Source organism: Monopterus albus, unplaced genomic scaffold (genome assembly GCF_001952655.1).
Source record: "Monopterus albus unplaced genomic scaffold, M_albus_1.0 scaffold10.1, whole genome shotgun sequence".
Taxonomy (NCBI): Eukaryota; Metazoa; Chordata; class Actinopteri; order Synbranchiformes; family Synbranchidae; genus Monopterus; species Monopterus albus.
Window position 1 is genome coordinate 989,189 of NW_018127890.1, and position 16,102 is coordinate 1,005,290.

Consider the following 16,102-nt stretch of genomic DNA (forward strand, 5'->3'; position numbering starts at 1 on the left):
GATGGAGCCTTGTCATTAAGGGCTTTGTATGTTAGGAGAAGGATTTTAAATTCTATTCTGAATTTTACAGGGAGCCAGTGGGGAGAAGCTAATATGGGAGAGATATGATGTCTCTTGCTAGTTCCTGTCAGTACTCTGGCTGCAGCATTTTGGATTAACTGGAGGCTTTTTAGGGAATTATTGGGATATACTTATAGTAAAGAGTTACAGTAGTCCAGCCTGGAAGTAACAAATGCATGGACCAGTTTTTCAGCATCACTTTGGGACAGGATGCTCCTGATTTTTGCAATATTGCACAGGAGAAAGAAGGCAGATCTAGAGACTTGGATTTTGTGTGATTTAAAGGACATATTCTGATCAAAGATGACTCCAAGGTTCCTCACAGTAGTACTGGAGGCAAGAGCTATGTCATCTAAAGTAACTATATGATTAGACAGCAGATTTCTAAGGTTTTCAGGCCCAAGCACAATAACTTCAGTTTTGTCAGAGTTTAGAAGTAAGAAGTTGCAGGTCATCCAGGCCTTTATGTCTTTAAGACATGCTTAATATAGTAACTACATGTAATCTATACACTCACTGTATTCTATTACATATTGCATATTAACTGTAGCTTGTTTGTTTTAACCACCACAGTGTATAAATGCATCTTTGCACATGGACTCGTGGATGTTTGTCAGCTCTTAACTGCCTCTTCTTGTTTCCCTTCACGACATCTCTGTCTGTCCTCACTGTCAGGAGAGGAGGATGATGCAGATGCATCCCTACATCCTGAACATCAACGAGGATGCTCAGCTGTCTGGGGTGATCAAGCTTTTCATCCAGGAAGGTCTGTCTGTCTGAATTCGTCTCTTTGTATTTGCTGAAAAGCTCCCTCTCAAGTTCAGTTAACCTTTTAGAGAGAGGTATTCACTATGTTGATTACCACCCATTAGTGCTATTTTGTCCTACAGGTGAATGGGAGGTCGGCCTGTGTGACTCCTCTCCAAGGTGCATCTCTGTCAAGGGGCTAGGGTGAGTTTTCATCAGGGAACGACAGAACAGCACAAACCCAGCGTGTGTGAGATTAGAGACACCAAGATGTCTATGCATGACATCTACAAGTAATATGAATAATATACTGGCTGTTTTCTTTCATTCCACCCAGTGAATGCTGGGATAGTCTGCAGGCCCTGCGACCATTTTAAAGATTAAGCACGTTAAGATAATTATATGTATATTTTTTCAGGCTTAATGTTCAGACGCAACTGTTGCTTATTAGAACTGTCTTTTTGTGCATCTCTGAGTTTATACGCCCTCATTTGTGTTTGCATGTGTGTGATTGTTAGGATCCAGGAGCGTCATGCTGTGTTTAAGAATGAACAACGCCAGGTAACACTGACCCCACTGGCAGGGTCAAAGGTCACTGTGAATGGCAGTACTGTTTCCGAGACAACTGAGCTGCAGCACTTGGTTGGTCTTAAACACACACTTCCTGATATGACTGCGTGAGCGGCTGTTAACTACACACATGATTTTTTTCTCAGCGTTTTCTCATCATCTCCCTGTAGGACCGCCTCATTCTCGGCTCCAACTGCACCTACCTGTTCATTGGTTTTCCCTCTGAGAGGGGCGTGGACGACTGGAGCCGCTACGACTATGACTTCTTCCAGTCTGAACTGGCGGCTGCTGAGGGCATCCACCTGGGTGAGTGGGGAAAATCAGTAGCTGGTCGTAAAGGAAGATTACTTTCTGGAGAAAACTGATTCACGTGTTTTGTGTTCAGGTGAGTCCAGCGCTGGGTCCAGTCAGACAGACCCCAGTCTGCTGGCTGTTTTCTACGACTACATCGAACTGATGCCCATGGTAGCTGAAGCCAACCAGATGAGCCAGGAGCTTAACAAGGTGACATGGAGCTGATGTGCTGCAGATGTTCAGATTCACTCACACTGACGTTGTCCCTTCTCTGGTTTTTATGAAGCCTACAGAAACAGTCCCTTTCTGTTAATATGTTCTTACTGCAGGCAGTTATAGTTCATGTATAAGAAATGAAAAAACACCAGCTTTTTATTGTCTGTCATATTTGGAGGGGGTGGAATTTAAGTTGGAGATCAAGAATCTGGCATTGTCAGATCCAAAAGGACACGACCTAGAGAAGGAGACTGTGGTCAGAGTCACCTCTGTGGGTAAAAAGCAGGTCAGTTTGGCTGTCTGTCTTTGTCACTCTCAGACGCATATGCATGTTTTTTAAATTGAAACTTCAATTTAGGTTTCTTGAAATTTTATTTTTGATGACTTTTTCACTGCCTCCCCAGGTGTGGATGTGGTCCAAGGCCAAGTTTGTGAACCGTAAATTTCTGATGGAAGAGGTCTACCAGCAGCATCAGGCTGAGCAGAGTGGAGACAGTGTAAGTAAATGGAAAGAACATTGCTTATGTTCTTTTTTTGTTTTTTAGAAATTTGAATATTATACAATCAAAAATTACAACCATAACTCAAACAATACAACTCTTAGCAGCACACCTAGAAGCCAGTGGTAGAAAGTAACAAGGTACTTTCACTTAAAGTCCCCATGGGTGTTCATTTTGCGTTTCCAGCCATTTAATGTTTAATCTTGGGTACGTCTAGATTAGCTTGGCACCCCTCATAACTCCAAATAGTTCCTAATTGTTTCAGAGTCAGAGAGCCAAAAAAAAAAAAAAAAAATCACTGTTCTTACTGTCAGAGAGCACAGGGCCCGTGTACATCTGCTTTACCCAGAGATAAAGACCCATTCTGGGATCCAGTGGAGCCTCTGCTGCTGGGCACCGCTCACCTCTGGCTTCAGTCTTTGGCCTTCCGCATCCCTCTGGAAGAGCAACTGGAGGTACACACGCACACACGCGCACACACACACACACACACACACACACACACACGACAGATGGTGATGACTGGCTGATCATCTCTGTCTGCAGGTGTTGGGGTCAGATGGCAGAGAGGAGGCCATTCTGCAGGCACAGCTCGTTCCATGCAGCTCCACTGGACTGTACGCATCACACACACTGTGAATAATCTTAATAAGCACACAGATGTACAGTATATTAGTAAATAATATTTCTCACTTTCCAGCCCACTGGCTGAAGATGACATCCTGATCGACCCGTGTGAGTTACTGGGTCGACGACTGGACTTCCAGCTGATCCTGGAACAGTTTTGTGGTCTGCACTGGATCAGAGAGGCCCGCAATAGAGGGGTGCAAATTGGGTGAGGCATACGGGGGAGGAAGGCACTGATCAGAGTCTGAAGTAAGGGGAGGGTGCAGAGAATTCTTACAATATGTTGCAGTCCAAGAACTGGAGGTGAAGATGGGGCACAGCAGAATTTTAGCATTTAGTGGAAATAAAACATGGCTTGACTTTGGTTACATGAGTTGCCTTATTTTTACCTTTGGATTTCTGGGTTGAAGATTTGACATGATTCTGATCTCTGTGGCATTACCTGTGAAACTGCAACAGGAGACTAATTTTAATATTTATGCAAGGGACTGAGAGCAAAGTCTCGAGCTAGAAATCAGTATCACTGACCTGTGGATTCATACTGCCACAGCTGAGATATTGTTCTTTGTTCTCCCCCTCATGCACTAGTTTCAGGTTATTTGACTGCAGCCAGCCTCTCTACACTCCAGCTGTGTGGCACAACATCAACCCCCTGTTGGATTACAGAGTCCACTTCGCCTCGTTGCACACCTCCCGACGTCTGCTAGACTACCTGCAGAGCAGCGCTGTTGTGCTGGAGCTCTGGGGTCTTCAAGGTGAGAATGGAGACGGGGATGGATGTTTGGACAATACTCTCCATAGGTTTTACTCCAATTTTAGTTTAAATCAAAACACAAAGTGATAAAGCGTAGACTGGGGATGGCTCTGTGTACAGTACTTACTATAAGTTGGGGGCCTCCAGTTTACAAGCTTCAGTAAAGAAGTTGCATATAAAACATAGTTTGGATTTTATTTATGAATCTGCTTTATTATACAGAACAGGAGCCGCCCAAACCAAGTCCTCTAGTACCATATTTTAATAACGAAATGAAGTTTGAGTGAGATAAATTTAAATTATAATTTAATCTTTGACAGCGATGTTCTGCTTATTCATGGTATTATGTTCAAATCATTGCTGTGAATGTACAACAGACCAAATGAGCAGTCAAAAGTATCATTAAAACCACTGATGGTGGTTAGTTTTTTTTTGTCTCAGAGGGTTCTTCAGACTTGACCTCGTCTTTGGAGGGAATGAGGATGACTACAGAGGGAATCTTCATCATCGACGAGACGGGTCCAACAAATGCAGCAGTGAGTTTAATGTCAAGTCACTTTGACCTGTTTCTAAAACTACGGAAGAGACGTGCATTCTAACTTGTGTATTTAAGTAACTGTAACAGGACAGACTTGAGTAACTAGTATTTGGTTTTCATAACTTTCCTATAGGACATAATGGGTAAGTAACTTTAGTGCACAGGTACAGCGTCTTTTCTTATTCAAAGATCAATTAATAAGGCAAAATTTTCAGTCCCAATAAATGTGTGTTTGTGTTGCAGCCTGCAGACAAAAAAGCGGTTCAGTGAGAGCTCTTCTGCAGGACTTGGAGGAACTAAAGAGCGTTAATGCATCACTGAGAAAAGAAAATCATAGTCTGAGAGAGCAGCTCAACACAGCCAGGAACGGTAACTAACACACACAAAGGCTGCAGTCAGTTTGTTTCCATTGCAGTTCACTGAAAACACAAGTCTGCAACTTTTAAGTCATTCACAGATTGGGCATAAACCTGCTAAATGGCAAAATGTTTCCAAGTGATTGATTAGTTGTTTTGTTCTGTTTCAGGTGGGGAGAGTGTGCGCGGCCGGTCTGTGCGCCCCAGCTGTGATGCAGAGTTCGCCCGTGCGCTCAAGGTTTTCTACCACAGTATGACCTCAATCCGGGCTCAGCTACAGCGTCTGCGCAGACACAGGCCAAGTGTGAGTATCTATGTGTCTGCAATGGTAGTAGCAGTAATCAGAATTACTGTTAATATAAGATGATTCACAAATAAATGGACAGTGAAGAAAAGTCTGTGCTGAATGTTTCATCAATTTACTGACTTTAGTTGCTTAAAGACTGTCCTGTGGCCCTGGCTTATTTTTGTCTTTGAAACTGGTTTTTCAGAATGGATGGCAAAGTCAGGGGAAGAACTTTAAAAGCAGTTTGACAGATTTGTACTGAATCAGTTCAGCTCCGCACTGACGATAGCTGTAGCCAGGCAACGTGTTATGTTGTCTGTCCGTCCCCTTCTCGTTAACACAGTACCTTAGCAACACCATGAGATTTCTTCAAATTTGGCACAAACATACACTTGAACTCAAGCAAGAACTGATTTGAGTTTGGTGGTTAAAAGGTCAAGGTCACTGACCTCAGGTCCATTCCATTCTCATGTACAAGATATCTCAGTAATGCACTGAAGGAATTCCCGTCTGTAAACTGTTGTTTCCAGGAGGAGTCTGACCTGCTGGGGCTCCGATTGTTTGCAAATGAGCAGAGTCATCTGCTGAGAGACTTCTCAGAGCAGCTGGAACAGTGTGTGTCCACGCTAAAACAAGATGTTGCCGCCATTGTCCGCCGGAAACGAGAGCAATCGGGAATCTGGTCATGACTGATAAATTGCCTGCTGATTTCATCAAGTAACAAGGTGAATGTGTCCAGTTTATTTTATTGGAGAGTTTTCTAGTGAGTGGTGGGTTCAAAATCGGTCCTATTTGACATAATTAGATTAATCATTCTCCAAAGGACCAGCAACACTGTTTTTCTTTAAGAAGGGTCAGATGTGTTCTCTCTAGGTGGGGTAGCAAGAGTAGATACAAGTTTAGTTTCACATAATCAACACACTGACAAAAACAGTGAAGACTATAAAAAGGTTTATTAGACTGCATGTAAAACAATCCCAAACAGCAAATAAATTAAGTGACAAATACAACTCAAGTTTAAGAATTCACAATATTATGCTTTAGAGCCATCAGTGATGTCATTTTCAAGCTCCTGCAGTTCATTCTGAAGCGCATCAGAAATCAAGGCTCTTTTTCCTCATTATGGCTGTGGGGAACTGGTAGAGCTATTTCATAGGAGAGGTTGATAGTGTCTCACTGCAATGTCCAGTTCCAAGGCAAACGCACAACTGTCAGTTAGGACTTGTAACAGTTTAAACAGTTGCTGTAGGTCCAAGAAAAGAGGAGTGACGGCACATTTACAGGTGCGGCAGAGGCAGGTTAGTCATCACATAGGACAGAATATGTACAGCAGACAGGAGGAGGGAGGCAGCCATGAGAGGCCAGAGAGTTAGCTGTGCATTTGAACTGAAGAGGTAGACATGAAAACACAAAGCCAGATGTGGGCAAGAGAGACAACCCACTGGTGTGTGCGTCAGTAACCAAGGTAGAACCTATGACTCGGTGTTGACTTTTTTTTTTCTTTTACTTTTCCACAACTGTCCAAAACTGTGTGTGTTCAGGCAGAGAGAAGGCTGAAGGTGCAGTTGAGGTAGGTTAACTGGATCTCAAGGGAAAACGGTAGATCATCATCTGAACTATGCACTTCCTGTAACATTTACTGAACAAATGTAAAATAAATGTCTGTGTGTAAAGAACAATGACTGAATGCTGCTTCTTCCAGTTGACTGCACCTCCCTGGGCCAGTAAGAACACATGAGCACGGAGCATGTACAGTAGCAGTTTCAGTACATATCAGGTACAGTAGTGAAACTTACTAAGAGAGAAGTACTCCAACAAAAACCACAGCCCACTTCTCATCCACATGGTATCTATTGCCATTAAGTTTGACACTCCAGTCAGACCTCAAGGCTTTGCCAAATTTGTTAAAATACTCTAGTTCTAGGCAAAGAAAGGTGCCACATGTTACACAGTTAAGTAAAAAAAGGTGCCAAACACCATTCAGGCATAACATTAAGGTCACCTGTACATCTGTATGCACTTCTGCTCTAACATCTGGATGTGAAGCTCAAAATGTTTGATTTGCTGAAACTGTCAAATGTATACATTCAATTATGTTTATTATTTAGTTAAAGGTGGTGTTGTACTGGACTACATTATATTTCTAGGTGTGTCTATATTTTTGTCCTGCCCACTGACATACATGAGAGGGTCAGAATATTAGGAACAGAAGTGTTGCATTAAAGTGCATATAATTGTACAGGTGCAACTATTAATATGCCCGGGCAGTGTATTAACAGTATTCATGCACATCTTGTGAGATCATAGTGGACAGAAATGCCAGTTTCTCCTTAATGACTAGTGCTAGTTCACCAAAACTTTCACTGAACAGCGTCAATGATTTCTCCAAAGTCAGAGAAGGTGGGTTTGTTCTTGTTGGCTGAGCCTGTCTGAGTTGAGCAAACAGGAGCCAGTTGCTGCGTAAAGGTAAAGGTGGGGTTGGCGATTCTTTTCATCCTGATGGCAATGATAACATAAAAAAAAGCCATCTGCTGTCGCAGCAGGACTGGAGAAACCTCACCAATAACTTTACTCGTCTCAGGCAAAGCTGCTGGACAGCCTACCTGCCCGCCAACCTAACCTCCTACTTGCACCTGAGCCACGATTCTCCACAAGGCCTTGCGGTTGCAGGCAGACCCGTGACCGCTCTGTTTTGATAGCTAAAGCTAGCGAGCTATGGCACAGAAGGTACCCACAGCAGCTTTCATTTGCAAATGGAGACTTGTTGAAGTTGCTACCTGTATGTAGTGTGAGAAGACCACCGCATGGGACAGGCTACTTTTACATTCAGCTACATGTGGGGAAAATACCAACAGCAGTCAGCTCTACGTGTATAGTTAGGATTGTAATTCAGTTAAGTGGGCATCAAAGGCCACATGCAGTGTTCGTGTAACCATCATGGAATAGAGCCCGTGTTTTGAACGGAGTCAGCCGGCCTCCCTCTTCACTTCTTCCCTGCTGGAACAGCCCAGAATTGCCAACCCCACCTTTAAGTAAACATATTTTTTCAGCTTTCAGTGAAACTGAATCTACAAGTTAAGTTCACTGACTGAACTGTGTTAGCCTTTAGCCACACTGCTAAAAAAAACATAGCACGCACTGGAACATTCTCCATCTTCACAGAGTAAAACACCTAGACACAGATTGTATCTGCAGAGGGCAAATGTTACCTTTACAAGGCATGAGCAGCATCCTGACAATACTCTCCTGTGAGATTGATGACTGCTCAGGCGCTGGTTCCGTCATTCTCTACATTGGCTGTGGTCCCGTGGGTAATGAGGGTAGGTAGGGCCTCAGATGCGTTTGGCTGGCTGTTGCACCTCGAGTGGCCGTCTATATGATGGAGACTGCTGTGAGTAGAAAGTGGGTGGTTGAGACGTGGTGTGCTGCCACGGAAACTGCGCTCCTCTGTACCTCTGTAAACCATAGTATCGCTCCTGACAGGCGGAGAAAGAAAGGAGAGGAGAAAGGATGAGCTTTTTCTGATTCACATCATCTGACAGACAGAAAAGCAGAACGTCAGGGATTTCCTCGACCTGTTGTCTCGCGTGCGGCGCAGGCTGCCATGGTAGCTGGCTTTGCTGTGGACGCTGCTGGCCTTACTCCTGGTGGAGCCGGGGTGGCCATGGTGAGTTCTGACTGGCTCATCAAAGTCATCTAGGACAGCCAAGTGGGTGGAGGAGGCGTGGGTGGAGGTACCCTACAGGGGGACCACAGGTTAGACATATGTAATAATATCACCTCTGGTGAACTGACCTGCCTTTAAAGCACAACACACACAAATGAATTTCCCTAACATGATGATTTAACAAAAGGTGTTAGGAGCTCAGACAGACATCACTTAATTTTTCTGTTTGTGGATTATAAGTGTTGCTAGTTCTAGTGAAGGCCCATGTTCAATCCATAAAGAGTCAAATCAGGGTTAATTTATTTTTCTCAAATGCACTGCAGTACCTACTAGTAGTGCTACTTGAACTGTTGATACTACTACTGCTTATCCTGTTGCTTCTACAACTAGCATTACAATGACTGATCACTGCTGTGCTTGTCCTACCTGAGTAGATGTTCCTCTGGACTTCCTAATAATGGGGGTGTTGGGTTCACGCAGCAGGGACTGGGCAAAGTCTGGCTGCTCCTGCAGTACCTGGCGAGACTCATTCACCCCACTGCTGCAGAGAACAGAGGGTGATGAAGGAGAAGATTTAAGGGGTAATAGGAGATGGAGAGGGATGGTGGAAGAGAGAGAGTAAGGCAATAAGTGCAGAGGTGGAGAGAGCCAGTGGGAAAAATAAAAACTTGGTTCAGTTGTTAAATTCGGAAACATCTGTGGCCTACTGAGCACTTACTGAATGAATCTTGTACAAGGGATGATAAAATGGGATTAAAACATAAAAAGCATCTCCCGTCTTACTCTTTGCGTCTGCGTCCCTGCAGGAAACTGGCCCATTCAAAACACGTCTTCTTGCTGCCCACCCAGAAAACAGAAGGGATCCCCACCACCAGCATCATCAAGTATTTAATTAGGAACAAAACCAAGGCTGGCTGACTGGTCTGCTCCACCTAGGAGAACAGAAATGTTAAATGTTAGCTCAAAAATCATCCAATAAAGAATAGAAGATAGAGTGAAATGCAGAGCAAGAAGAACAGAGAGCTTTCATTATTCAAGGCTGGAAATCTGCTTTGTAAAAACATTTAGGTACCGACAGTAACAGTCAATACTCACTAAAGCTTTGGATGTCACTGAAACTACTCGCACTTTGTGTGACCAGCAGTGACAAGTGTTTTCGGTCACTGTAAATGATGTAAGAGGGATTGAAATTCTAGAAGAATGGCAACTGAGATGTACAGCTACTGCTTTCACCTCAGCTGGACTTGGACTCTGCTGCAGGATACAGTAGCTCCCACCAGAGGGCAGGTGTGTACCGTGCTACGCTGAGTGGGATCTTTGCAAATAGCAGCTAGTTTAAAGACGCTTTTAGATACCAAATTCTCACATTTTCTCAACTCTGATATCTTGAAACATCCACTAAGAACTGTACAAAACAGAGCAAATTTAGGGAACGTACATTTAAATGTGAGGTATAAAGTTTTTCACTGCACAAGATTTTATCTTTCTAAAAGATTAAACTTAAACGAACCATCAAGCACCCAGCTGCTGAGGTCAAAGTCTGTTGTGGTAAAAGTAAGTAAGCTCATTCAATATTTTTCTCATTATATCCTAACTTTTCAGTCTGCTCTCTCACACCAGGGTGCAGACTGACATGGCAGGATGGGGATTAAAACCAAATTCCCATTCAGGGAGGACAAGTTTTCAAAGGCGTGGTTGCAACATCAGTCAAACAGTCCGGGTGCCAACAGAATTTCACAGAAACAATCACACACCCCAGATTTTCTAGTTATATACAAAGCTACAGGTGATCTTTAAATTAAATGTTTTTAAAGACTCATTAAGATTAACAATTAAAAGCACTTTTAAAAAGCTCAGGTGTTTCCCAGTTTTTTCAAAAGCGTGACCCAGAAGAATTAGCTCGCATTTACTAGCCTTAGTTTGTCCCACCCAGACTGAGATTAAATGTCTCAGATTTAGGTCCTGAGATTAAAAAAGCAGCCCTGGGCCTCCAGTAAATTATCAGTCCTACACATACAAGTAAAATCACTTGAACAATGCCCACAGAAACTTCAGCTATCCAAAAACATGCAATTGTACCCTTGTACACACACACGCTAGCAGTTGCATACAAAACGCCTCCAGGGTAGAGATCAAGTAACAGAGTAATATTGAAATTCCAGAGCTACAACAGGATGTAAGGACGGTCACTCGTCAAGTGCTCACACACACACACACACACACACACACACACATACACACACGTAACATAAGCACTTACACTTGCCACCACACGCTGTCATAGTTTGTTACAAATTAGTCTGTTCTATTATCAAACCACTGCACTCATGACAAATGGAGACAAGCACTTGCTTGAAGTGTGAAGTTATGTATGAAAGTGATTACAAGCTTTCATTGTGCAGTTATCTGATTATTTATTTAGGACAAGAGTGTATGTATCGTCACACTCCCACCACTCTTCCTAACCGCAACAAAGACCTTAAAGCAGCAGGGCATGACTGAGCAAACCCTGAAGCCCTGAGTGGGAGAGCAGAGGGGTAGGACGTGGAGAAGTGAAGATAAGTGTGTGAGAACCAGCTGAGAGACAAAGCAACAGTAAAACAGAGATGGCAGTTTTGTGTGGAGTTAGTCTTGAGAGTTGTATTAGCTGAGCTAATGATGCATACTTCACTCTGATCCCTCTCCTCCACAAATACCTGCTACTCACTCAGCCACATACATCTTTTATTCTCACTCACAGTCTGTCTAATGGAGGAAGAACACTCAGACCAGAGGGCCAGATGATGAGTCAAACTTCCTTTACAGATTAAACTAAGACTGTTACACACTGAAGAAGGTGCAGCTGAAACCTGCAAAACATATTCTTTGTACTCTTGATGTAGACTGGTTGAATGCATCAAAAGTTTTTCCTGCAGCAATGAGGCTTTGCAATACATTGTATTGCCAAAAGATTCATTTTACTTCAAGTTCACTAGTGCCACCTACTGCTAAAGTAACACATTGCAGCCAAATCATCAATTGTGCCATGAACATGGCAAATTTTGCAGCAACAGCGTTGGTGCAACTGAGATAGGAAAGGAAAACAAGAGCTGAATCAAACATGATTCAAAAACTCACCAAATCCTCAGTACTAAAATGAGCAGACTGGCAAAGTCTCATTCTACAGACCAATCAACTACCCTCACAAAAGGTTCAGGTTTCCTGCTCCTTATATCAACAAAACTAACTGAAACACTCGATTCTGCAAGAAGTCGAGGCCTTGTTTGTCGCTGATCACGTCATTCTCTGAAAAAGATTCAAGCCTCGATACGAAGCTTCAGTGGAAACTAACGCAAGCAGTCGAGCCACACTTCCACAGCCTCAGTAACATTACTATCAAATAGTAAATTACTCCATCTATCAGCTGTAAGTGTCCTTTTATAGATACAATTACCTGGTTTAACTTGACCTACTGTATCTACTGCTGGTCCTGGTCTGTTTACAACTTAGACACCTTTTTTCTCTCAAAAAACATACAACTGATCTAATGAAAAGTACCATATTCTACACAGTCAGCAACAGAGTACTTCACACCTGCTAATTTTGGCAGCGTGACAAGTCAGTGTGTGAGTGAGACAGCTGTAACAGGAGTACTGTGCTTGTTTTCAGGGTCCAATTGACATAATTCCCTATTAACCAGTGAGGCATAGGCATAGGAGCATTCCATGGTCTCACACACATTCTCACTTCCCTCTCTCTGTACCTTGTATGGGCAGGGGATATGATAGCGTCTGCAGTTTTCCTCCATCCATGTTGTCTCCCAAATGTTCCGGTAGGTGTGTTCGTACAGATAGCAGCCGATCACAGTCAACAACGGGACAAGGTAGAGCACTGAAAACACGCCCATTCGAATCATGAATTTGACCAGCTTGGTCTGGTTCTCCTTCTCTAGGGGGATCTCCATGCGCACCCGATTCAGAGCCACAATGCCCACTAACAGAAGAGATACACCGACCTAGAGAGGGAGAGACAGAGGCCCTGTAAGAGGTTTCACAGAATTAAAATGAGCAGGATGACTGTTGGGCATCACCATCAACCATCCATCTCTCCAGAAGTCCAGCCAACAGTTCACTCTGGTGTCATTTCATCCACCATCTCAATCTGTCCTACTCATCACTTCTTTCATCTTCCCAAACACTCATTTATCTTCTGATTGCACTCACCGCCACGTTGAGGCAGAGCGGTGCCAGAACAAACCACCTCAGGGCATCTATGTCATACAGCCCTATGAAACACACTCCACTGATCCCATCGCCTTCAATTTTGTTCAGGGCCAACAGGGTGACAGTCAGGGCCCCTGGGAGGCCCCAGGCAACCCCATGGAAGAGGAGGGCTTTCTTCTCAATGGCCTCACTCCCCCATTTAGGCACGGCGGCCAGGAACCAAGTGATTGTCAGGATGACCCACCATACACTGCCAGCCATGGTGAAGAAATACAGGACCATGAAGAACAGGGTGCATGCCTGAAAGAGAGCAACAACCTTTGTCAGAATCTAAAGGATTTATGCCTGTGATTTTCATATGAATATATCAAACAGCAGGCAGTGCATGTGTGAAAGCTATAAGAGTATACAGTACATGCATTTGCTTAACTAAAGGAAATGTATATTGGCGGTACACTTAAATTTTCAGTAGTTCAAACTGCTATTTAAATTGTTCTATATTAACTTAATTATGATGAATCATGTCAGAATAAATCAAACTTAAGATGTTTCACTGAAACCCAGATTAAATCTTGAAACAATTTTTGAAAAAAGGCTTTTAAATCTCTACATATCAGTGATTGTCCTGTGGCCAACTGTGTTTACCATCTTATACCTGACAGGATTCTCAGGAGAGGAAAAAAAAAAAAACACCAGCAAAACGTCAGTGTGGTCATTCTGGATGGAAATGAGCTGAAGCTCTGACCTTGTTGTGGGAGCCCTGCGTTATGGTTGAAGCTCTGAAGTGGGAGGGGCTGACAGTGTTACATGCTACCCTGTCTTCTAACAGGAACCCCAGGAAAAACACCAGAGACACCATGACGTAACACACAGCATAGAAGATGATTGGACGCTCAGGGTATCGAAACCTAATAAGGGGAAAATCCAGTAAAAAGAAAAAATAATGATTTATGATAAGTTTTGTTTCTGCTTTCACTTCATTTTGGTGCAGTTCTTTCACAATTTGCTTTGAAAACATCTAGACTCTATAATCATTCTGCTTGTTATAAATCATATTCATTAAGTTGTAAGATTTAAGACAACTTTGACCCGTTCAGACCTGGTGACATCAATAAGAAACGTCAGGAAGGTGAAGAGCGTAGACGATCGACACGACTCCGATGAAGTATCGGATGAAGGTCAGCTCCTGCTGGTTGAAGAACATCGAGGGACACGGGGCAGAACAATCCTTCCTGCCCATGAAAGTGTAACCCAGGTCTGGGTCGACCTTGAGCTCTCTGGGGCACCAGAAACCATAGTCCCTCTGGACTGTCATGGAGGACTGGTCAGTGGGGTCTGAGCCTGCTATCAGATCCTCTGGACGAGGATAGGGTTCATCACAATCTGGAAACCTGGAGGGAGGATAATTATGTCAGATTATGCATCTTAATCTGATTGCAATTTTGCTTGGAGCATCACTGACAGAGATGGGATGGACCAGAAATACCTCACAGTAAAATGAATCATACCACCACAAACTACAGCCTCCAAACTGGCTGGAAGGCTGAATCAACACTTCTCTAAAACAACTGAACAGTATAACCTTTGTTAAAGGCAGGATTTTATTGCAGGGCTGTTGAATCAGATTGTATTATTTTTAGCCAGGTCTGCCCATTTAGGAAAACACCTACACAGAAGCCAGATAAGACATAGCTAGATCCCAGGAAGACAAGTGCACTTAAAGCTTTAAAAAAAAGTGAGACAAGGAAGAAGAAAAGATGAAAGGGGACTGTAGCATGACATGGAGGAAAAACCAGAGATGCTAGAGGCTGAGTTTAGGGTTAGGCTGGGGTTGAGGTTGTCACAAGTTTGAAGAAAAGCGGAAAGCACAGAGCACAAGAACAGTGCAGATTTGGGGTGTATGCAAAATATATTGCAGGCTGAGTCCTGGGTAAATATAGAGCACATGTTCAAAACAAGCACAACAACATGAATGCCTGTATTATCAGAGAGGCTTCAACATCCTGTGCATGGCTACTGAGCTGCTTTAAAATGCAGTACATACCTGCTGCACTCCATGTCATCTGGCCAGGCTACACCAAATATCTCCATGAGTTTGTGGCACTCGTCTTTGGTCCGCTGGCATAGGGATTGACATGGCATGGACACCCGGCCATACACAGTGCACACCGGAGCATACAGGGCACACAGGAACATCCTCAGGTCAGCACTGCACACTAGGTTGACCATGGGATGAAAGGGCTGCAGGGGAGGCAGAGACAGAGAAAGACATTGTTTCATTTTTGTTTGAATGTGCTACAAAGGCATCGGATAGAGCTATATAGTGCATCACAGCCATACAATGGTCTCTTGCACACACCCACACATTTCATCCTTCCAATGTTAAAGCTCAGTATCAGCTGAATGCAAAAGAGTGAGATTAACAGACACAGGCTCATGAAAAATGAACTGCTATTAGTGGCGCATATGAGAAGGCTCATGCGTGTATTTAACCTGATATAAAGGAGGGAGGGAGAGGACAAGTGCATTTCAACTCCTCTGCTGCAACTTAAACTACTCACTATTCCATCAGCATTTAGAAGCCTATGAAATATGTATAGAGGCAATCATATTACCAAGCATCCATTTGAAGTAGGGGACAGCAAAGAAACTCCTGTAGGTTGTGTCAACACACTGAACAAACAAACAGCAGGGATCAGCACATGCTAAAGATTTTATATATGGTTCCCTGTAGTCTAAAGGTTAGAGAGGCAGGGTAGTGACCTTCAGGTTCAAATCCCCAGATTAATTTAAAAAATGATAGTAGTGGGGAAAAACATCTCTGAGAAAAATGAAGCCAGGGTCTTGTTTGTGGGCCTTCATATGATAGAGAGAACTACCACTGTACAGACAGTGGCTTCACTGGTGTGTACTGCAGTTTAAGGTACTATAAGTAGTCGTAGACTAATATCTTAAAAGAAACATTTGTGTGAGTTTCTGCTTTTGTGCAGCACACACAACCAATACTGCGTTTTCAACATGGTGTGCACCGTGTATGGCTGGGTATCATTCTAAAGTTTTCAATACCTGTATCGATACCTCGACTTCACTTTTATACTTGTTTCAATACCAATTATATAAAATCAATGAAGAAAAGAAAATTACAAAATACACACCAAAAAAATACACACACAAAAAAAAAAAAAATTCCCCACTCGCCCCCCACTTTGGGGCAGTCTTGTATTCCTTCCTTCAAGCTCAGGTCCTCTACCAGAGGCCTGGGAGCTTGAGGGTCCTGCGCAGTAT

At 43.3% G+C, this 16,102-nt stretch overlaps 2 protein-coding genes and 1 long non-coding RNA gene across 4 annotated transcripts in view; 2 read left to right on the forward strand and 1 right to left on the reverse strand.

The window, feature by feature from the left end:
• Positions 1 to 4,515, forward strand: part of kif28 (kinesin family member 28) — an 8,942-nt gene extending 4,427 nt beyond the window's left edge. The window contains exons 13-24 of one of the 2 annotated variants that reach the window (XM_020589885.1): positions 736 to 826; positions 951 to 1,011; positions 1,326 to 1,449; positions 1,548 to 1,683; positions 1,763 to 1,881; positions 2,066 to 2,173; positions 2,292 to 2,384; positions 2,702 to 2,842; positions 2,934 to 3,004; positions 3,088 to 3,222; positions 3,603 to 3,769; positions 4,210 to 4,515. In XM_020589885.1, coding sequence (XP_020445541.1) covers positions 736 to 826; positions 951 to 1,011; positions 1,326 to 1,449; positions 1,548 to 1,683; positions 1,763 to 1,881; positions 2,066 to 2,173; positions 2,292 to 2,384; positions 2,702 to 2,842; positions 2,934 to 3,004; positions 3,088 to 3,222; positions 3,603 to 3,769; positions 4,210 to 4,367 — 1,404 coding nt within the window. In that variant the 3' untranslated portion in view covers positions 4,368 to 4,515. The remainder of the gene's footprint in view (positions 1 to 735; positions 827 to 950; positions 1,012 to 1,325; positions 1,450 to 1,547; positions 1,684 to 1,762; positions 1,882 to 2,065; positions 2,174 to 2,291; positions 2,385 to 2,701; positions 2,843 to 2,933; positions 3,005 to 3,087; positions 3,223 to 3,602; positions 3,770 to 4,209) is intronic. The other variant, XM_020589886.1, reaches the window with a different exon arrangement.
• Positions 4,516 to 4,569: 54 nt separating this feature from the next.
• Positions 4,570 to 7,021, forward strand: LOC109954513 (uncharacterized). Its single transcript, XR_002274137.1, has 3 exons — positions 4,570 to 4,675; positions 4,833 to 4,966; positions 5,479 to 7,021. It is a non-coding gene; the product is annotated as an uncharacterized LOC109954513 (long non-coding RNA).
• Positions 7,022 to 7,097: 76 nt separating this feature from the next.
• LOC109954512 (frizzled-3-like) overlaps positions 7,098 to 16,102 on the reverse strand; it is a 32,824-nt gene continuing 23,819 nt past the window's right edge. The window contains 10 exon segments of the mRNA XM_020589887.1: positions 7,098 to 8,424; positions 8,524 to 8,687; positions 9,042 to 9,153; positions 9,399 to 9,547; positions 12,358 to 12,609; positions 12,818 to 13,117; positions 13,563 to 13,725; positions 13,917 to 13,958; positions 13,960 to 14,208; positions 14,862 to 15,058. Of these exon segments, the coding sequence (XP_020445543.1) occupies positions 8,214 to 8,424; positions 8,524 to 8,687; positions 9,042 to 9,153; positions 9,399 to 9,547; positions 12,358 to 12,609; positions 12,818 to 13,117; positions 13,563 to 13,725; positions 13,917 to 13,958; positions 13,960 to 14,208; positions 14,862 to 15,058 (1,839 nt within the window). The 3' untranslated portion in view covers positions 7,098 to 8,213.